This window comes from Lytechinus pictus, chromosome 2 (genome assembly GCF_037042905.1).
Source record: "Lytechinus pictus isolate F3 Inbred chromosome 2, Lp3.0, whole genome shotgun sequence".
NCBI lineage: Eukaryota > Metazoa > Echinodermata > Echinoidea > Temnopleuroida > Toxopneustidae > Lytechinus > Lytechinus pictus.
In genome coordinates this window covers 15,284,090-15,307,401 of record NC_087246.1, presented here as the reverse complement: position 1 = coordinate 15,307,401, position 23,312 = coordinate 15,284,090, and the positions used below count along the sequence as shown (strand labels likewise).

Genomic DNA, 23,312 nt, shown 5'->3' with positions numbered 1-23,312 from the left:
ACAGGTTGTGTAGAAATCATGTTCTTTTATTAGTCTCTATTATAGTACAATCATATAATTCTGTAGAAACATTTGATAATTAAATAATATAATGGTTAAGTACATGTGGAATAAAGATATTGCAATTTTATTGATTAATCATTCTTGATACTTGAAAGATATTGAGTGATAATAATGATAATGCAGCTAATCCACTATACAGACTGGATAAGGTGCTAATTGTAATTATTACTATGGGAGTAGCCCTTCCACTACACAAGGATTTTAAGGATGTTCCTGCTGTAGTTATTTACTAAACCTTGGTCAAATGCAGTGAGAGTGAATAAATTTCTTGCTGAAAGATAATGTCATGGCTTGGATTCAAACCCACGTCCCTTTTGATTGAAAGGCAAGAGACTGATTCACGAGACCACAATGATGATGATTTATATGAATAAAAAACTGCATGTAAATATTGGTACTACACTATTTCATAATGTAAAGAAGATTAATTATTAACATCTCATGGGGAAACTGTTGATGATCTATATATTTCTCATTCATAAATTTTACGAAGAATTGGATATAAATATATTATGCAGCATGTGTTCTGAATATCACATAAGCGTGCAAGTTTAAAGAGTCTATTCAATGACATGAAGTGTAATTCAATGTAATATTCGAATGGTTGCACGAATAACAAAACATTGAATTTTTGTTTTATGCAACACTAAATTTGTAGTCATACATGTAGTCCAAATCAGACCAAATAACCAAATAGAGGAAAAGGAGGAATAGGACTAGATAGATCTATGTAGATCTGCTTGGGCCTTTATAGGCCTGTTGCTAAATATACCTGCTCATGGTGTATGCAGCGCAGTGCCCTTTGAAAAGCATAAATCCTCATCATCATGTTCTCAAACTAAACTCTATCCCTTTTGTGCTAGAATACACTCACTTCCTTGGCAGCCTGATAAAAAACAAACCAACATGATTATCATGTCCTGATTAGACTTAGCTAATACGGTCCTGTTAAGGCAGTTTAGAGTCAATAATGTGGCAGCTTGGCATGAGTATCATTTTCGCAAATCAAACTAAGCCTTGATGATGGCCTTTCCTGTGTTAGCTCCAGTGAATAGTTCAGTGAAAGCCTTGAACATGTTCTTTATTCCATCAGTCCTGTGTTCCTTCACTTTCAGTTTACCCTGTGAGCAAAGCGAAATAATGAAAGAATTATCTGCAATCATACAGTAGTTGGTGAGCCAGAACTCCTTACATCAGCACAGTAAGACGCCTTCTGAAAATGATCTTTTATGCCTGCCAAAATTATATTAATTATAATAAACACTATTCGGGTGTTGCCAGAAACTTGTGATCAATTACAAGTCTATTTTGGTCCCTACATCAGACATTAATTGTGAATTCATGAGTAATTTGTGAACTGCTTCTTGAAACAAGGAGTGTAATCTGATTTGCTACTGTTAAAATTGATCTATCAATTGTAAAATTGAATAAGAATATTTGCAATTGATTGCAAATATTTTCTTGCAAAACCCCTTAGATACTATAGAGGTCAAAAAATGTTTCCTCTTTATCTCCTCATTATTCCTAATATACATCGTCTTTATGGCAATTGACAAGGGCTGTTTTGGGACAGAATAGGGTAAATTGATATCGCACTGCGTTTGTATTTCTTTGTAGTGCAGCTCTTAATAAGGTTTAAAAAGCCCTTGCAGTCACTACTAGTAGTGGAATTTAAATTTATTCATGTCGCAACTAGTAATGGAATTCATTAATAGCTGTTAGGCTGTGCAAAAAATTCATCATTAGGCTCCCAAATCTATACTTTGAATGTATTTGATAATTTTGATTATTAACAGTGTACATGATTCTATAAGACTTGAAGAATACCTACCTCACCGACCCATTTGCCAAGTTGGGTGACTGCTTCCTTCCATCTGGTGATATATTGCATCACATTAAAACCCTGCATCTTGAGATGGTTCCTGACCATCACACCAAATAGGGCTGGCACTGCGGTATGAAGATATGATATTTAAGTGATCCATAAACTTCATTGGAGAAAAATTATTCCGAGGTGATAGGATGTATGCTACATTGTAGTGAAAGGTTTAATGGCTTCAATACCTCAAATTTTAGGGCACCAAGAATGCATAAAATTATAAAATCATCCATTCATGATTACAACAGTATGAGTTACATTTAATTTGATTCTTGAACCTGAAAAAAAGTTACTTAATACATTTAAGGGTTCATTTAATGAAAGTTTTTATCAATCAAGGTAAATGATAGATGAACATTGATTCCATTGTTGAAATTACATCTTCAAGTGAACCATGATCAACAGTAGCGTACGCAGGATTTTTTGAAGGGGGGGGGTTCAAACTGAATGAAATGTTGACAACCCCCCCCCCCAAAAAAAAGGTCTTCACCACCAATGTTAGGTTGTCTCCTACCCCAAAAAAATTTACAAAAAAAAGGTCTTCAAATAAATGTTAAGGGGGGGGGGGGGGGGTTGGACCCCTGTAACCACCCCTGCTGATGATCAATCTTCTTACCATTAAAGGATGATCATGATGATGATGATGATGATAATGATGGTGATAAAGATGATCGTAGAAGTGATGGTGATGATGCTGATGATGTTGTTGCTTTATTGGATCTTTTAGAATTTGCTGCCTAATATAACAACAAACCCTCAATTTGTCGCCACGAATGCATTGTAATACTCACACAGCTGTGTTTCTTTGAGATTATAAGCTGAGATAGATCCGCAGCATGAGATGCGTCCTCCGATCTTCATATTTTGGACTGCTGTTGTCGCAAATTCGCCCCCAACCTATAAATTCAAGAATATGAGAAAAAGAATCTTCACATTGTGAAACCTGTGATTTGAGGCTGATAAAATGGATAGAACAAATGTACATTTATTTGTATATGGTATTTCATTAGAAGCACCAACAAGGTCACCGAAGGTCAAATTTTAGTCATCTGTATTTATAATGGAAATCTTTTGAGCGAAGTATAAAGCATGTTTGTAAAAATAGGGAGCTTGCTATTTGCATCCGGAGTTAGAATGAAGAACACCTGGGAACGTTACCCTACTCTGTCTTTCTACTTTTCGTGAATCTAACCGAATCGAAGCACCCGCCCATAAAGCCAGACTAAAGACAAAGATAAAGACAACCCCATGCTCATATTCATAAACATGCATGTGTGCAGATTGATCTAGAAAGGGGTACATAATTACAAGAGACAACATATCCTACATCTTAAAATCATTTTCATTTTATTGTGATGGTATATGTTGTTACATTGTCTGATTTATGTAACAGGCCTTACATTGTCAAAATATACATCAATTCCGTCCGGGGCTAGTTCTTTGAGCTTAGCATCAAGGTTCGGTGTTGTCTTGTAGTTGAAGACTTCATCAAAACCAAGTTCCTTCAGATACTCCAACTTCTCTTCACTTCCTGCAGACCCGATCACTCGACATCCCTATTTCAAACGGGATAATTATTATTAAACCAAATTATACTTAGGTAATGACCAGCGGGACCGCCAAAGGATGGGAGATTGCCCCCATAACATTTGTTGGTATACGCCGTTATTCGGAACACCGAAACATACCAAGATATATTTGCTAGTCCAAAAAATGAAATAAAAGGTTCGTTAATCCAAACATTTGTAGCGTTATTGCGAGGGTTCGTTATTTTAAAGGTTAATCCGAAAAGAGAATAGGTTATATGAACGTTATTTCAGACTGTCGAATATTCCGAATAACAAACATTTCGTTTTCTGACGGACAAACTTCTAGAATAACAAATACTTTGTTTTCTGAAAAACAAGCATTTTGATTATCAAACCTGATGACCGACCGACGAACCTTCGGAACATAAAATTCGATCTTTTGGAATGATGAGCTAAGACCGATTTATGTTTTCGAGTAGGAAAAGGTTAGTACAAAAAGAGGGCTGGTTGTTATTCAACAAAAATAGGTAGCATTATACTCTTTAGGGTGTTGCCCCCTCCATCACCCCATCATTCTTTTCTGGCACCGCTCATGGCACCATCCCTGGTGAGGAGTATTTACTCATTCTGTGAAATAATTTCTGAGATAGATCATGTGAATGATCCATTATCATTTGTTTCTGGAAATATTTTTGTGCTCGCTAGAAAACTAAATTGCTAGTGGTATTGATAAGATGTCCACATCCCCATTCTCGAAAACCTAAGATGCCCATTGAAAACCTTTCTGAAGGCAGGGATATCATTTTAACATCAAGATGAGATAAGTGTATATAGGATCAGAGCTACCTTGATCTTGGCAATTTGTCCAACAACATTCCCTACAGCACCTGCAGCTCCGCTAACCAGGACAGTCTCTCCTGGCTTAGGATCAGTGATATCCAGAAGACCAAAGTACGCTGTAACACTGAAAGATGGAAGGAAAAGACCATTTTCATTTTGTCAATGACATTTGGGAACCATCTTTTTCTTTAATTTTCTTTTCTTTTATATTACCATTTAATTCTTTGTTTATTCATTTCTTATTTGATATTTTTCTATTCTCAGTTATAATGATAATAATAATAGCAATAATAGTAATAAACGTGTGGATTTTTAAAGAAAAAAATATGTCTTACATATTACGATGCCACATCATGCCTAAGGCTGAGAAAACATCTGAATAATTTTAGGATGGAGATTGGCAAAATGGAAAATATAAGGCAAAATTATATCGGTTATGGTCTACATCATTATTCACATGGTCGTTGCCAGTAAAGGGGGGGGGGGGGGGGGGGCTCAGGCCCTACCCTGTCATAAACCCAATAATCCGAAATGATCGGGGTATACTCTCAGGGAGTGGAGGCATGCATCATCATAAGATCATTGCCAGTAAGGGATGTACATGTAGCATCGGGAGTGGAATAAAGGGGGTGGGCTGTACCTACCTTGTCATACCCAGTGATCCAATGGTGTATGATCGGGGTATTCCCTCAGGGAGTGGAGCATCTTCACGAGATCCTTGTCAGTACGAGAGGGGAGGGGGGGGGGGGTACTTACCCTGTCATACCCAGTGATCCAATTGTGTACGAACGGGGTATTCCCTCAGGGAGTGGAGGCATTTTCATAAGATCCTTGCCAGTGCTCGCAGAATGTGTTGTCCAACCAGTAAATGGAAGAGTCCATGTACCTACAGGGAAATCTTCATTACGACTCTCGATGACTCTTTAGCATTATCATGGGAAAGATACAAATTATTATTGGTAACGTGCATATTTAATATTATGCTCATTTGTCCACATCAGAAAAGAGAAAATAAAACCAACCCAAACAAAATATCATAGAAATTACTCGTTTTTTTTCGTCAACTTGAATTGTCGATAACAGCCATTTAATTATAGCTTTCACAAAATGAACATAGTATTACGAGGCCGTGCAATATATTAATATTCATTTGTTAACCCTGCAGTGAAATTGGTTAAAAATCATTTTGTTATGAAAATATGACGAAAAGACAATGAGAGTATTGATGAATTTCGATGAATTCTCAGTCCATTATCCTTTTTAACAGAACGTTTACCTATACAGTGCGTATCAAAAAAAAAGTTTGCACTTAGAAAAAATCCTGTAAAATCATATATTAGTAATATCCTGAAGATTTTTCCACATTTTAACATTGGTACAGATCCATTTAAGCAAATGACGATATAACTGTCGAAAAATATTTCCGCTTGAGTGAGCACCACTTACTTTTGAAAAGTTAGTGAAAAATGATTTGCGCAGAACTTTGAAATAGTTATGCGAATAAAAGTAGACCTTAATCATGACGAACACGTGGAATTTAGCTAGTAAAATTGATTTGAAGATATATTTTACCTTTTTTAACTTGTTTCCTTGCCCAAAACACTTCGAAGAGTGAATTGCGCCCCACCCCACTCCCCCACACACTGAGGCCATCTTGACGATTTTTGCTTTACAATGAGCTGTGATTTACATGAAATGGCTTAGGCTTGACTTTCATTTTGTTAATCAGCTTGGGAAATGTGTGGAGAAACAAGTATTAAATGAAAAATGAAATGTAAACCCACTTTAAATGATAAAAACTCAGTGAAAAAATGCTGGAGATGTCAGATATAAACTTTTGTTCAGATTCAGTTATGTCCCCATATCCAGCTGGCACAAAAAGGGTAAAAGTTATGCTTTCTAAGTGTTGAAATTTCAATTTGGGTGGCAAAATTGTTACAAAATGTTTGAATGTATCCGTTTTATTTCAATTGACTAAAAGTGCAAGGGAAATGTATGAGAAATGTTTCGCAGGGTAAGTTTGAATTCGCCCTTTCCCCTTGACACAGCGTGAAAACGAGCATTTCTGCGCAAACAGATTTCTGCGAGCTTTACATAAATTGACAGTGCTCACTCAAGTGTAACATTCTGTCAAAACTTTTACTTTCATTGGATAGATGAGACCCAAACCCAAGATTATATATGAAAAAATTACCCACATGTTGTATATTTTTTAATTCCCAGGGCTTTTTCAAAGTGTAAACTTTTTTTTGATACGCACTGTATAGCATTCCACATTTGGTTTTGAAGTATAGACTTTGAACTTCGGCCTACATGTACAGTGTATATTTTTATATTTGTAAATCCTCTCAAGGTAGGCTTATATGACTAAGCATTTTCTATTCAAACAATAAATAATTGCATTACAAACGCAATATATACAAATTAAATAAAATACATGTATATTCCAATATTGCATCAGTCACTATAAATCATATTTGCAGTTATCAATTATCTGAAACCTGTAATCGTTGAATAATATAGAATGGTTTGCGTAATTAGGGTTAGGGCCCTAAATATACAAACCCAGTCAATGCCTTGGGGAAAATTAATATCGCTGATGAATCGAACTTTACTTACTTTGCCACTTGCTGCCCGATCATGACAGTATTCAATGATGATGTGGCACTGTAAGGTCTACAAAAAATAGGAAAAAAAAAGAATACGGGTGTAAAGAAGGTCAATGCGCAACCAATAATATTTCCTTTTTGGTATACAACTTTTCCTTAAACTTATTACAAATTTGTCTTCGATGTATCCTGTGTTATTCAGTATTTCAGTTTGCCGAAGTAAAGAAAGATATCCGTTGTTCATTTTATACTAGAAACTTTTAAATGTGAAATTCATATTGGAGTAAGGATTGTGTTTCTTGAACCATGGAAGTATTCCCGCATCTTGCTCTGTGCTGTCCAAATCATCAAAAGATAAAACGTTGAGTTCGGATTGACCAGAATAGTTTTCTAGATATTTCAATGGCGGTCCCATTGGTATTTCATAACGGACAAGAAAACCATACAGGGTTTATTTAAAAAGAAAGAACGATATTTTACTCTTTAATTGGGTGGTGATTCATTTTAGTGGCAAGCTATATTATCTAGCTTACAATAACAATTGTGAAAAATTACCATTGAATGATCAGGACGGTTGCCAAACAAAGATATATTAAGGAAGATAACACTTGAGCTATTAAAAAAACAATAACGAAAATCCAACAACAACGATTTATTAAGAATGTGGTTAATAAGTCGCAGAAATTCCATTACATTATTACCTCATATACGGATCCACCGATAGATATTCGGCTTCCATCAATATTTCTAAAGGAGAGGGGAGGGATAGATCGAGGGAAGGAGATAAGAAATAAATAAGGTTACTGAATTATGTAAATAGAAGACCAATTTGGTTCTGGTGTTTTTTATGGCAACTCCTAACTAGGGACTTCAATCATAATAAACAGTTCTTGTATAGCGCATATCACATGAATAATGTCTCTATGCGCTTCCAAATGACTTACCGCCCTTTCACAAGGTAAAGATCGCAATTTGAATGATGAGTCCAGTAAAAAAAATAAGGCTAATGACGAATATTTAGCACCTGTGAAACCAAACTAGAACATGATTAGAATCACGAACGCTAATCACAGTCACGATTACAATCGAAATCATTATTACAATGATGATTCAAGATTCACGTGTGAAAAGGCCATATGTTTGCTTAATAATTCATGCACTGACATGGCAACGAACCTGGCTCATTGCACAAACTATATGAAGTATTTTTATTTTTCTTTAGAAGCCCGCCCCCCTTGTCAAGAAAATGTGATTGCGCCATAAAACCTAAAATCGACGACAACTACAACTACAATATATTCAGAGAATATGTAAATAATTAAGGATGTGAGGAGAGAGCTGATCAGGATTGTGTTTTTTAAGGTTGGACAGACCTGGTGCACATGTTGGGGGAGTTTTATAGTAACTGAAGAATATATTGTGTTTGATATCTATTTCTTAATAGACAACACGTAAGCTCTTGAACTGTCTGTCTGTATTCAATATTAATTATTTCTCGGGAGAATTGAAGGACGCATGAGACCAACATCTCCTCAAGTATTGAGAATCTGGCATAAACGTAAAACCTACCCATGATGTTGGATCACTAACAATCTAAATCTTCTAATAGCTTACCCCCATCTTTGAGTTCTGGTAGATCAAACTCTTCTAGCCTCATGTCACTTTCCTTCGGGAAACCATCAAAGTGTTTTACGAGCAACCACCTCTTTCCTTTGGTAGGCATCTTGAAAGAATATCAGTTCAGGTTCTGCTATATAAATCGCAGATATCAATCATGCGCTGTATGCTCTTCCAATGTAATGAACAGTGATGGGAGTGCTATAGGGATCAACGAATGATCAAGAGAGCATGCCGAGCTCACATGCAAATAGATACGAACGAAAATTCTTAAGGTCCACAGTACATGTATTTTCTATACTGGAGCACCGAAATGACCATACATCCATTCAATGTACGGTACAGTGAATTGTCAACCAGATTATCTTTTGTTCATGTATTCGCTCGATATGTCCGGCCCCAATCTTAGTAAATAAATAATACATTGCACTGATCTTTTTTCCCCAAGATCTATAGGCATAACAGCAGATCGCGAAGTTCAGATGATGTCTTTTAGTTAAATTTAAAGTCAACCCTGACTTTAAGTGTTTCTCTAATAAAAATGTATAACGAAATAAGCATATTAATGAACATTTGGCGAGAATTCATACAAAATCTGATGTAACATGCAAGCACCCCTCCGATTTCTTGTAATGTAATGTATAATTATGTAATATCAAATAATTCATCTGAAAAGCGCATAGAGATCATGAATATCATGCGCTATTACAGTATTATTATTATAAATAATAATAATTATTATTATTATAATTTCCAGTTGCATCATGAGTTATGTGGATGTGTTAAATATATCAGGCAAAAGTTCATTGTCAATCATGATGACTTTTCAAATAGGGCAACTTATATTATAGTACGTACGGGTACGGGTAGGTAGAATTGCTGTTTACTTACTTGCATAAGACGTCACAAATAAAAAAAAATGACAAAAATTCATAACGTTTTTTATAATCATTCATTTATTACATTCAATTTTATTTCCTCTTATTTTCATTCTTTCTGTAAAAAAAATATGTTCACGTCTGGGTGCATGGTCGTGATGGACTTCTCCTGCAACAAAGTCTTTTTCTCGCAAGCTCTGCTTGTTCTCACAAAGTTTGCCACTCCTCATCGAGGTGTTCAGGTTATAGGCCTATTGGACAGGATGCGAAATAAAAACTCTGATATCCATCATGGATTAGAATAAATCTAGATTGACTGTAGTTAGGGACCATCGATCGAATTTTGGATGTAGTTTTAATCCTAAATAATCCTTAATGTGAGAGAATTTGTACGATGATTGCTCTTCATATCTAACCACACTGCAAAATTAAATGCTTATTTGATTACGCAGAAAAATAACAAACATGATTTATATTAGAATTTCACGAGGAATATTTGTGAAACAGTGCTGAATGCATAATGCTAATTAGCAATCCGATGTCATCGTATAAGCAAACTGTCTAGAAATATGTTACAAAACTGCAGTGATTGCAGTTTTGTAACATATTTCTAGACGTTTCATAAAAATCTCGGTATATCGAAACAAGTAAAATTGTAGAGAAAGTGTGTACTATATTTCTTTTGTAAATGTATTGCATATATATAGCCTTGATTCTAAATCATATTCATCATTTTCATCATCTCTATCTCCCCAGGCTCTTGATCTATCTTTTCCATTCTCACATCTCCCTCTCCCCCTCTCTATCTTCCTCTTTACTTTTCAACTCCCCCTTCTATCCCTCAACAAACTCCTTTCCATGAGTAATTATTTAAGAAACAAACCATCATGATTACTATAACACAAAGTAAGCAGTCTTATCTCTTCCATTTTATTGTGCAGTTTTATGTTTATTTTTTAAATCGGCTTCCGACACAAAAATGCATAATTTTCAATATAATCGTGATTATACTAATATCATATAATAATATGTAGATCTTCTTTCATATAAAATAATATTAAAAGTAGAAAAATGAAGATGAATACAGTATAAATTATATGTACGGAAGAAGGCGTTGTGAAGGATATGCTTGTGCATGTAAGATTTTAACGAAACAAGAATTCAATGTAAAAAGTAAGAAATACAAAGTAAAAATAATAAAATGAATTTATAAAAATAGAAGGGCTAACAGAAGGGAAATCAGAGAAAAGGAAGAAGAAGGAACTAGAGGCGAGCAAGTGTTTTGTGATGCGGGCATGAATATATTCAGCATAGTCATCACCATGAATAGAGTTATACAATATTAAACATGCAACAGTCATGCGAAGTCGGAAGTACACAGCTCTTATTATATTGTAGAATTGGTAAAGTAATCTAAAACTGCACTTCATTAGCTGCGGAAAAAACATGTTATTTTAATTTGAAGAAAACATATTTTTGAAATTACTGAAGATGGCTTTCGTATATGTTTACCAAACTACATTACAGTAAGAAAGTTAAGGCAATATATGAAAGAACAATAATGTATAATGTAAGTAATACACTTCTTGGAAGATATAAACGTAGACGTTACGAGTATAATAAATGTTAATGCTTTTCGAGATTTTGATCTCAAATGCTTATCTACTCTATCATTAATAATACTAAGAAACATATTGTCGCTTTAACTATATGGGGATAATATTTTCATTTAGTTTTTATGTGATCGAAACGAACGTGCCTTGTGGAGTTTAGAAATATCATTTGATTACAAATTTTCATGACAAGTCGTAAGTTAATATCCCACTGAGCCAGTGTCAAAATTCAGTGATCGCAAATTTGCAGAATTAATCAATAGTTTTATTAGAATATATAAAGCTTGTATCGTCAGCATAGAACGAAGGACATTCGATGAATGATTGCGACTTTAATATATAAAACAGGGGGCGTCCATCATAAATACTTTTACTCATAAGTCATATATTCCGTTACATTTTAAAAATCTACAATAAAGGTTTCTGTATCCTCTTATATTCCTAGGTGTAAATGTATTTCAGCTGAATAACTTTGTAAAATTCAACAACCGAGAATTATTTAAAATAGGACTCATGTAAACTTATTTACTCAAATTCGAATTGATCCCTTATTGTGCAGATAATTGTGATTTCTGGATAGATAAAATTCATTAACCGCCTCTTCTAATGAGCTTCTATAATTGGGATATAGGTCTTCGCTTTTGAATTCGCTGTCATTGCTTTTCGAACAGTCTCCCAACAAATTAATAATTGTTTTAGATATTGCCATATTTCTATTAATTCCTTCGTCGTCATTGCCCAATTATCATGCGCGGAAACACAAACTATGATGACCATGTATTTTGTCTCCATTTAAATGCATGTGATAATTCGAGACTAATTATGAAGGCATCATTCAATCAATAAATTACGAGTCCTACATCCATGATTCAATCCTTCTAAGGGTTCAAACAATATTCTTGAAGAGAGATTAAGCTTGTGTTTGATGTCCTTTCAGTACGGGACAGCTATCTACTGTATACCTCTTCTTCCCTAGATGGTCTTACCATCGGTGGTCAGGTTTCATCATGAACTTCAACTGTTACCAACTGTCGCTTTCTCATAGATCTATCACATATTAGTTATTATCCATCCTTATTTTTGTACGAAGATGGTGCTGAAAATTCATCAGTGAGCACTGAAAAGCTAGACTTTGACGATAGCTTTTCCTGTGTTAGCTCCGGTGAAGAGTTCAGCGAATGCTTTGAACATGTTATCAAACCCATCAGTCCTGTGCTCTCGAACCTTGATCTTACCCTGTAACAATTGATAATGAAAGGAAATTAATAATTGTCTAAATGATCTTCAAATAATAATCTTATATGATCTCATCTCATCTATTCTCCATATGCATTGTTCATCTACTCATTGCTGCCAGGATCTCTCAAATCCCCGGCTCATATCATCTCTGTATACTCCTCAGCGATCATCTACTAATTAGCATTTGGGGCTCTCAAGTACTCTTCTCAGGCCATCATTTTTCGTATAGTGTACATTCCTTTTCAGGATTTCACCTCATCCTCCCGAAAGATACGTCTCACTCTTCTTTTTCTTTCGCATCTTACAATTTTCTTCTGTCACCTTACCATCCAACAGTCCTTTTCATCACTAACCATGATGTAGTGAACCGTAAGCCTTCGCTACCATGGTTTGTTCCTCGTCGCTGCAACATGGCAGCGGAGGAATTAGATTTACATTTATCATGTCGAAATTCTACCACAAAATTTGATTTTTATGATAAGAATGTCAATTGTTTTGCTCGCTAGCAACCTTTTGTTTAATTGCGCCACTGCCGAACACATGCACAGACTGACATAATGACAGAGTGGGATTTACATTCTTATCGGGGATACCGCAGTATATCGTGAATTCCCTATTTTAAATTAACCATTTTAACCTTTGTCCACGAGTTTAATTTCGGGGGGGGGGGGGCACTTACATTGACGAGTGGATACCATGCGCGACCAAAAAAAAAAGGAAAAAGGATGTCTTTTTCAAGATAGGGCACGTTACGTACGTAACGTAATAAGGGTGTCAAAAACACTAAAATAATGAAAAAAGGTATCTATTTTTGCTAGGAATGCCACGTGTTTAGGGTCGAATTTGCGATGGTATGAAAAAACTAAGACTAAAATGTTTTATAAAGGATGTACTTTTTGCCCCAAGAGTCAACACTACGTGTTTAGAGTACTATTTGCGCGAGGTGTGGGAGGTACTAAACCCAATGATGTATAGGTAAAGGTAAAGGCCGACGACCGACGTCCGTGACATAACAATTGAAATATCGCTGTACTTGTTTAGGGGTGCAATTCAGGGAATACTTGCCAATAGTATCGTTTTGTTTCCAATACTTGTTAAGGGTAGGGTTTCACACGCCAATACTTGTTAAGGGGTGCATTTTCAGACCATGGAAAATACGTGTTTAGGGTGCTTTTCGAGACCCCTTGGTCGCGCATGGTATCCACTCGTCAATGGAAGTGCCCCCCGGGGTTTAATTGCATTTTGCGTTATGCAGGACCCTCTCATGGCCGTGCGCCGGTTTATTTTTCGGGGAGGGGGCGGCATGAATTCATGACTTTTTATGTACACCAGGGAGGGAACGAAGTGACCTATCTGATTCCGTAGGCATCTTACTTACTAATCCTCTTCTCTCTTTCTTTCAGTTTCTTTTTTTTTTTGGGGGGGGGGGTAGGTTGCTTTTAAATTGAAAGTGGAGATCTGGCACACAATGTACATGATGTAGGTGGCATTTTGTGATAATTTCAAGTAATAAAGTAGGTTTCGAAAACATATAGGGCAAGAAGCCACCTACATATTCTCCTTCAATGTACCATCTTGGAACCTTGTAAGGCAGTAAAATGGTACCGGGTCATGCACTCTGACGTAATTAAAATTAAATGTAACACTTAATATCACATTTGCTTCTTTTATGGACAAAGATATTAACTGATTTTTGTCTGACCTCTTGTACCCACTGTACCAAGACGCCGACTGCTTCATCAAATCGTGCTCGATATTTAGTGATAAGAAACCCTTGCATCTTCAGTTGGCTTGAAACCATCTTACCATAGATTGATGATACTATAATGAAATAATTGTTATGGTGATTATCAAGTCGGTTCCTTGTCCGACGTATTTCAATGATCAAATTAGTCATGTCGACGGAAACAGCAATATCGGGCAAATACCCTAGTAGAATAATTCTAGACTACTGATCACAGTATTATCCTTTATTTCTTTGCTGATGATTCTAGTGTATTTTTTTCACATAGGAATCCTCTAACCCTGATAGAAACAGTGAATTGTGAATTGAAGAATGTTATCTTGTGGGTTCAAGCCAATAAATTATCACTTAATTTTCAAAAGACAAATTATATGCTTTTTAGCAATTCCTTAAAAATGTTGCCTGGCAATGTAATGTTTAATAATGTCTGTCTTGAAAGAGTAACCTCAACTAAATTTCTTGGGTTATTTATTGATGAGAAATTGAACTGGAAACTTCATGTAAATCATCTCTGCAAACTGTTGTAAAAAATACTGGTGTTATATACTGTACAAGTTGAGATCAGTTTTCCCTAAAGAAATTTTATTTATATTATATTCCTCATTAATTGTTCCTTACTTAAACTACGGTGTGCTTGCCTGGGGCAACTCACTTAAAACGCAATTGCAAAAATTATTCATTGTTCAGAAGAGAGCTATTAGAAGTATATGTAATGTCAGTTATCGTGCCCATACAAATGTTTTATTTCATGACAATCACTTATTGAAAGTGGAAGATATTTACTTTATGCATCTAGGATCTCTTATGTATGATTTTGATTCAGGAAGTCTCCCTTCAGCCCTGGCACTGACATTTAAGAAAAATAGTCAAGTACACAATTACAATACTAGACAATCTTCCACTCTCCATATATCTCGTGCAAGAATAAAGTTCACTTTGGGCACTCTAGTTTGCACTGGACCCAGGTTTTGGAATGCACTTGACCATGACATTACACATGCTGTCAGTTCTACAGTGTTTAAACGAAAATTGAAATCTTATTTACCGAGTAACTATGGAAGTGATTCGTAAAGTCTATTTTTCGTGTGTTATTTATCAGTTAATGCTAAATTATCAATACGTTTCATCCCCCTCCCCTTTCCCGGACCTGGCTGGTCTCTGTCCTTATGCCACTCTAAATTACAGGGATTTAAAACAAGTCCACATGGACTGTAGTTAGGGACCAATCGAATTCCGGATTTAGTTTGAATCCTTAAGATTCATTTTTAAATCTCGAAAGATTTAAATTTAAATCATTTGAGATTTAAATTTAAGTCGTTAGGATTAAAACTAAATTCAGAAATCGATTGGTCCCTAGCTACAGTCCATCTGGACTTATTTTAAATCCCTGTAATTTGTCCCCTTTTCTGTCCCTTTTGTACATAAATGTGTCCCTCTTCTCTCCCGCCTCTCTCTTTAGTTATCATATTATATTATATTGCCATTTCTGTGTTGTTTATCCAATGTTCTTTGAATTCGTAATGAGGAACCTTAATTTTCAAGCATTGCTTCACTTAGGTCTCCTCGTCTTCCTTTAAAATTATTTCTTTTCTGTCTTAAGCTGTATAATGTATTTAAAAACAATGTTTTCTGCATACTCTGTTTTATGTATACCTGTATGTTTTATCATGTACTCTGCTTATTGTTTCATACACACTTGTATGTTTGTCATGTATTCAAACTCAAAGTTGGAAGACAAATAAAATGAACTTATGAACAGTCATTGGACAGCAGTACCCATGCGCGGACCTATATCCATCACCGAATTAGATATAACTACCCCAGAAAAGAAACCAGACAACAGAAGTAATTTCAAACTTTGTTTCCGTGGGGACAAAATAGGATGCAGTCATTTTTTGAAAATTGAAATTCGAAAATTAGAGAGAGAATGCCTTGACTGATAAATCGGTTTAGGATAAATCTAGATATGCCTATATGTGAATTAATTTGAAACATGCAAGAAAATTTTCGGAAAAGAAAAGTTGGACTCGATTTGTTCTCCAATAAATTGGACTGCTTGGGCAGTGCTCAAAGTCGGGTTCAGCTTAACTCTGGCATAATTTGGCTGAAAATGGCGAATTTAACGTGGGGTCTAATTCATCTATGCATTTTATAAGTTCCACTGACATAATCAAATCATGCCTACTTTAATTATGTTCCTTCATTAGTTTCGATATAAAGCAACGTCTATTTAATGTGATTCAGTATTGACTTACGTTTTTCAGGTTCTTTTAAGTTGTAATTGGAAATGGCTCCACAACATGAGATACGTCCAAATAATTTCATGTTCTGTAGTGCAGCGGTAGCAAACTCGCCACCAACCTGGAAATGAATTATTGATAGATAAGTTTCAAATGCATGTAAGAACCCACCCTTCTTCTTTCTCTTATTCCCTTTATTAGTGTTACTCTTTAATATAGGCCCTCTACTTTTCCCATTATGACCTTTGTACATTTATACTCGTTTGTCATCTGTGAGTGATCGACAACTTGTTACAACTATTAATGGATATCAGCTTATTATTCCACACCTTCTGACAAAAATATACCACCACGCATTATATTTAAAGAAGGGGTACATCTTCTTTGATTATCACTTCGGCAGTGAAAGGGGTGAAATAACTGCCAATCTTCAAGACCCTTGCCCCTTCAGTTCACTCTTGGAATTTTGTTTGAAGCATGGACCTACTACTCAGAGTAGTAGGTCCATGCTTGAAGCAACACCGAATTCACAATATCTTTATATACCCCGTATTTCTATATAGATATAGTGTCTCTTAAAATCAACCGATAATAATTTCTTATTACATTGTCAAAATATACATCAATTCCATCTGGAGCTAGTTCCTTGAGCTTGGCATCAAGGTCTGGTGTTGTCTTGTAGTTGAAGACTTCATCAAAACCAAGTTCCTTCAGATACTCCAACTTCTCTTCACTTCCTGCCGATCCGATCACTCGACACTCCTTTAATATGAAAAAAAAAATAACCTGTAAAAATATGTGTATGTGTCTATGTTTTGGCATTGTTGTTATCTTTTAGAAACAGCATTTACAAAATGGGCTCCAATCAATCTTGTCTCTTATGCCTCTAATTTAATGCAAGAGCTTCTTAAAGATTTCCATGATGGTTTAAATGTAAAAATCAATTTATATACTTTATGCACACATAGATACCAACGTTCTGTGTAACTGTACAATACTAATAACGATCAGAAAGATAACGATCATACCAAGGGCGGCTACACGGGTATACTTCGACCTCAAGGTACTTCGATACTTAAGCCTAAAATGACAGCAAATTGGGGGTAATACAGAGTTAAACGTCCTAGAACACTTTATGAATTAAGTTCTTCTTTCTCAATTTTTTCCTTTTTCTTTTTTTCTTTTTTTTGATTTTAATTTTGTAAAATATTTTTTTTACTTCTTTAATAATCAACGGGGTGTTACCATCCATGTAACCCTATTGGGCGACCTCTAGCATGTCTGGTTCATAAAGCTTCCATTGCAATCGGGTATGACAACAGTATGACTTTCTTTTGCTATAAGAGTGCACACAGGAAGAGGTCACATTTACCTTGATCTTAGCGATCTGTCCTACAACGTTCCCTACAGCACCGGCAGCTCCACTAACCAGGACAGTCTCTCCTGGCTTAGGATCAGTGATATCCAGAAGACCAAAGTACGCTGACAAGCTATTGAAGAATATTAACGTAGATAAAACCCTTTGAATCAAGTTAGCTTGTATGAAACGGGGAATCAAAGGAAAGGATCAATAAAAGTTCGAGAACATTTTGACAAAAAATAAAAAAGAAATTAGTAGAATTTGAATGTCAAAATCAGTAATGCAACGAAGATCCTCTCATTGACAATGCATCCAAGAGATTTTTTTAGGTCTAGCAGTACAACTCGATATTTCCTTTGTACAATGCAAGTATACCCGAAAACAATCTTTTGGCTCATTCTTATGATAGAACAAACTATTTGTCCTAGACATATTTTATTGAACCCCTAGGGGTTCTCCCATGCAGGTGCATGTGGGAACGGAGAGGTGGGGTGGATGTTTGTCATTCTTAACCTGTCTTACATATAATGATCCGATAGTGTATAATTAGGGTATTCTCTCAGGGAGTGGAGCATCTTCACGAGATCCTTGTCAGTAAGAGAGGGAATGTGTACTTACCCTGTCATACCTAGTGATCCAATGGTGTATGATCGGGGTATTCCCTCAGGGAGTGGAGGCATTTTCATAAGATCCTTGCCAGTGCTCACAGAATGTGTTGTCCAACCAGTAAATGGAAGAGTCCATGTCCCGACAGGGAAATCTGCATTACGAGTCTCGATGACTCTTTACCAATGACATGAAATATACACAAATATACTGTTTGAAAAGTTTTGATATACTGTGTTCTAATCAGAAAATAGAACATAATGCATTGTCAAAGAAATGAAAAACACCTTTCTCTCAAAATGACGATAGTTTCCATGATTATTTGTTTCTCGTGCACAGGTGAATCCTGGGAGTGAAGACCCCTCCACTTACTGGCGGCGCAAGAAAAAAGGGAAATAAAACGACGAAGAAGCACTACAGGACTACCTACTTCTTCCGTACAACGATGATGAAGAAAGGGAATAAAAGGAAGAAGCAACAACAACAACAATAATAATAAGAAGAAGAAGAAGAAGAAGAAGTAGAAGAAGAAGAAGAAGAACAGAAGAAGAAGAAGTAGTAGTAGACAAGAAAAAGAAGAAGAAGAAGAAGGATAGAAGAAAAAGACGGAAAAGAGGAAAAGGAGGGAAGAGGAAAAATAAAAGGAAAACGAAAAGTGAGCTCGCCCATTGATCGCACTCACATTATTTGTTTAGTGAGACTCTTTCCTCTTCATTTTCAAAAGGTGATACAATACCTTTTCAGAAAAGTACATTGAAAAAAGCTGAGAGCTGTAAGCTTGCGTTATTGTTTGTGAGATACATATATTTTGTTCATGATTTCTAAAACAAAAAGTTCCCCTTTCAGGACGGTATATCAACTAATTTCAGCTCATGCTTCGCGCTCAATTGAGATTCATTCAAGCTAAGCTTATAGTGACAGCCCCTGCAACCTTTTTAAATCTTTGTTATAGAAAATATGACTTTGTTCCTATTTATTCCCCGTATTTATTATTGTTAAATATTTTGTTTAATATGTGTCATGCATTTCCTTTATTAATTTGTATATAAATGAAAAAGTTGCAGAAACAATAAATGAAAATGAATATATCCTATTCATAGATTCAGACAGAGGTTACAATGTCTCTTTTTTAGGTCATTGCGTTCAACAAAAATCAGATCGCGTTTTGCTCATATATTTATAAACTTTTAGGCTTAATGAAATACACGAACTTGTTTCGAAATAAAACAAAGATGAAACCATCAGTCTCTATCAATTTATGTTGGCTCTTCGATGAGTAGATCTGGGAGAACGTGAATGATTTTTTTTCTGCCCCCCCCCCCCTCATGCCTATTGGACAATGCGGGATATATTCTACGCCCCTGCTGTGTGCAACGAAAGGAACATTGTGTTACGAGATCGTGCAATATAAAGTTTAATCACGTCATGAATATACCTTTTATCCTGTATATATTAAACAGTAAAATACCTTATTCTGAAAGTGTGAAGAAAAAATAATACGAGTATCAATTATTTTAATGGAATCTAAGTCCATTATTCTTTTAACATGTTTAATGGACACGGAGGCTTAACCTATAGCATTCCTCATTAATATGATTTAAAGTTATTGTTTGACCTAAGACTTACAAGACAGATTATGATATTTTACACTCCCTCCATAATGTAGCCGAATGTGACTAAGCATTTACTGTAAATCAATTCAAATACTTATCTTAATTCATTTTATACTTCCATTAATATAATACAATATTAGATTGAGGGAAAAATGAATATTGCTGATAAATCGAACTTTACTTACTTTGCCAATTGTTGCCCGATCATGACAGTATTCAACGGTGATCTGGCACTGTAAGGTCTAAAGAATGTAAAGAATAATACATGTACAACAATCAATAATCATTGTGATTTGTGCTTAACGCGTTTTCTTTTATGAATTCTTTAACTGCATTCTTTAGTTATTCAGAAATTGATAATGATCCGGCATGAATACCACCAATATCCAAATATCAGCACGAGAAAGTGGTTTACATTCAAAGATAAAATTTACGTCCCTTTTAACTGTTTGAACATTCTAAAGCACCTTGATCTTTTGCCAAAATCATCAAAAGGGACACCGTAGGGTGATATTGGGAAGTAGGCCTATAGTTTCATTTCAAGGGCATCGCCAAGGAAATTTGATGTTGTGCAAGATAATCAAAAGATTTAAATAAGATTTATAAATTAGAACACAAAATATTGTATTGCTAAGTTATAAGACTACGTCATCTCATTTCATTACTGTTTTTACCCTTTACTTCATATTTTCGCTTTATTTCCATTCATTATCATCATTTTATAATCATTTGGGCGGTCGGTAACCTCGCTCCTTAATGAATAAAACTGCATGAGAATGATCAATGATCAAACAAACACACCTTAAAATGACAACACTTCAGCAAAATATATGAATTAAAAGATAAATTAACAAATTAATGAAATAAATAAATAATGGAAAGAAGAAAAACTCGACGATTTATATATTAAAAAAATAAGAGAGTCGAGGTAATTTCAAAAAGATTACCTCATGTAAGGATCCACTGACAGATATTCGGCTTCCAACAATATTTCTATAGAGAGAGGGAAATTCTCCTAGATCATTATCAAATTTAAACATAAATTAACAGTAAACTCAGTGTCAATTACATGCGCCTTCTTGCTTCTTAGCTATTTTAATTCATTACTTTATACTTACCCTATATCTTAAGCGCATGCAATCCGCTATAAAAAAAAAAAAAAAAACCCAAGCACTGTTACTATTGTTTACGTAAAAACATTGCAATAAAAATATGTGGCAAATAATTTAAATTACTAACATTTTTTTTTGCAAAAGACAGAAAAGGAACAATATCAAAATACAATGTAGCGAAAATATCTACGGAAAAAATCCTTACAACATCAGGTAATCAATGCCAAATCTATGAAAAGCTTTTACTTATTTTCTAATTCTTCAATATTGACATCACTATACAGTTTTAAAACCGATAACGAAAGAGAGCAATCGAGAAGATCTTACAAGAATCTTGCATATACGTAAACCTACCAATGATGTTGGATCACAAACAATGTAAATCTTCTAATGAATAGCTTACCCCCATCTTTGAGCTCTGGTAGATCAAACTCCTCTAGCCTCATGTCACTTTCCTTCGGGAAACCATCAAAGTGTTTTACAAGCAACCACCTCTTTCCTTTGGCAGGCATCTTGCAAGAATATTTGTTCAAGTTCTGTCCGGGGTTCTGCCAGATCGCATAGATTTCTACAATGTAAATTTTATAGTGTAGTAATGGACCAGGAAGCCCATATCATGCATTATTTATGCAAACATGCTCATACGAAAACTTGAAAGGTCTAAAGTCTATTATGCGGATAATTGGTCACGAAACAGGGTTCACGTACAGAACAGGGGAGGGATGGATACTGGTCTTCAACTTCAATTTTCCCAGCAGTAAACATGGAAATCACAGTAAAATGATATTATATTTATCATGACTTGTGTGCAACCTCCACGGCACACACCACTAAACTATTTCCCCCATAGACTCGTGTTAAAATGAGATTTGAAAAAAATCGCCAAAAATAAGTCTTATTAATGACACCATCCAAACTTTTTATCATTTGATAGTTCATCCAATATCCTTCAAGCACTAAAATATGAAAAGGGGTTTTTCAGCATTTTTCCCGCTACCATGGTGTAGTGGTTCTTACTCTCGCCTTGTAAACAGAGGGTCGTGTGTTCGAATCCCACCACGGTCTGGCGTCCTTTGCAAGGCGTTAATCCACACTTTGCCACTCTCGACCCAGGTGCTAAATGTGTACCCGGTATATGTGAAAGTCATTTTGGCTTGGCCAGTACGTGTGCACCTCACTAGCCTATAATCTAGGCGGAGGCTACTGCAGGCTGACCGCAAGCGATACGTCTGATCTGGCAAAGACAACGCATTTGTGGCTGAACGATTTTCGAATAGGTCGGAGTAACGTGACTCTGTCAAGACGGCCCGACGGGCATTCATTCGACCTCTGATCCGGCTTCCTCCGACCAAAGCAGCCTACATCTCGGTCGTGATGAGATAAATATCTTTTGAATTATAATCCATTCCTAATAGAACTGTAGAATCTTACTTCAACTTAGATCCTACGTCTAGAGATAATCTTACAAAAAAGGTGCCGTAGGCTATATATTGTGAACTTTGAACCAGATTCGAATCCCAACGCAGTACCATTTGGTAAGATATTGAGTCACATCGAGGTGTACTTAAAATAAATCCGGATTGACTTCTTGTTAGGGGCCAATCGAATTCTGGATGTAATTTTAATGCTAAATAATCATCTTAATATTAGACAATTTGTTTAATGATTGCTCAGATTAAAGGAAATTAAAATCAAAATGTGAAACTTTGCCTCATTTCCCTTTTTATTTCATCTGTCCTATGATCAAACTGTACATGTACATGATGTAGATGGACCTTTATGAGGGGGGGGGGTGGTAGTCTACTCAGATATTGAGATAATGCGATTCAAAGAGTGAAATAAACAATTAAGTTTATCATTATCGACATGAAATGTCACAGAGTTATAATGATATCTATTTTCATGGGCCATATTTGTGAAACAATGCTTAATGCATAGGCCCTAATAAAAATGAGCAATCTGATGTTGACTTATATAAGCTAACAGTGACATTGCATTTTTGCAATATTTGTTTGACATTTCCATAAAACCTCACTGTCGAAACAAGTAAATTTTGAAAGAAAGTGCAATATCTATTTTGTTATTGCATTGCACAATTATTCATTCTAATCATTTCCCCATTCTAGTCATTTCCTCATCTCATATCCCTCTTTATCTTCCTATGCTCTCCTACCCCTCACTTTTCTCTCCATCTTTTCTCTACTCTCCTCTTCACCCCGGCCTCTTTCTATTTCCATCTGTCTTTCCATCCCTTTTCGTAGTGGACATATTTACCATGATACTACAACTTTCACAATAATTAATGGAGCAAATTGTATGAATTTTCAAGAACAATTAACAAAAAATGATGAAAATAAACAAAATGAGCAG

General features: G+C 35.4%; 2 protein-coding genes across 2 annotated transcripts; both read right to left on the bottom strand.

Annotated features, from left to right (window-relative positions):
* Nucleotides 1–5: 5 nt before the first annotated feature.
* LOC129254736 (prostaglandin reductase 1-like) lies at nt 6–9,173 on the bottom strand. Its single transcript, XM_054893250.2, has 9 exons — nt 8,535–9,173; nt 7,622–7,667; nt 6,931–6,987; nt 5,068–5,232; nt 4,318–4,435; nt 3,343–3,498; nt 2,734–2,839; nt 1,895–2,013; nt 6–1,184 (listed from the first exon to the last, which is right to left on the bottom strand). Exons 1-9 carry the CDS (start codon nt 8,641–8,643, stop codon nt 1,074–1,076), a joined length of 987 nt encoding a protein of 328 aa, XP_054749225.2. The 5' UTR covers nt 8,644–9,173; the 3' UTR covers nt 6–1,073.
* A 2,894-nt stretch (nt 9,174–12,067) lies between these two features.
* On the bottom strand, nt 12,068–21,532 carry LOC129284249 (prostaglandin reductase 1-like). Its single transcript, XM_054919678.2, has 9 exons — nt 21,346–21,532; nt 20,778–20,823; nt 20,016–20,072; nt 18,230–18,394; nt 17,624–17,741; nt 16,858–17,013; nt 16,267–16,372; nt 13,970–14,088; nt 12,068–12,264 (listed from the first exon to the last, which is right to left on the bottom strand). The coding sequence occupies exons 1-9, from the start codon at nt 21,452–21,454 to the stop codon at nt 12,154–12,156; spliced, it is 987 nt and encodes a 328-aa protein (XP_054775653.2). The 5' UTR covers nt 21,455–21,532; the 3' UTR covers nt 12,068–12,153.
* Between the last annotated feature and the right edge of the window lie 1,780 nt (nt 21,533–23,312).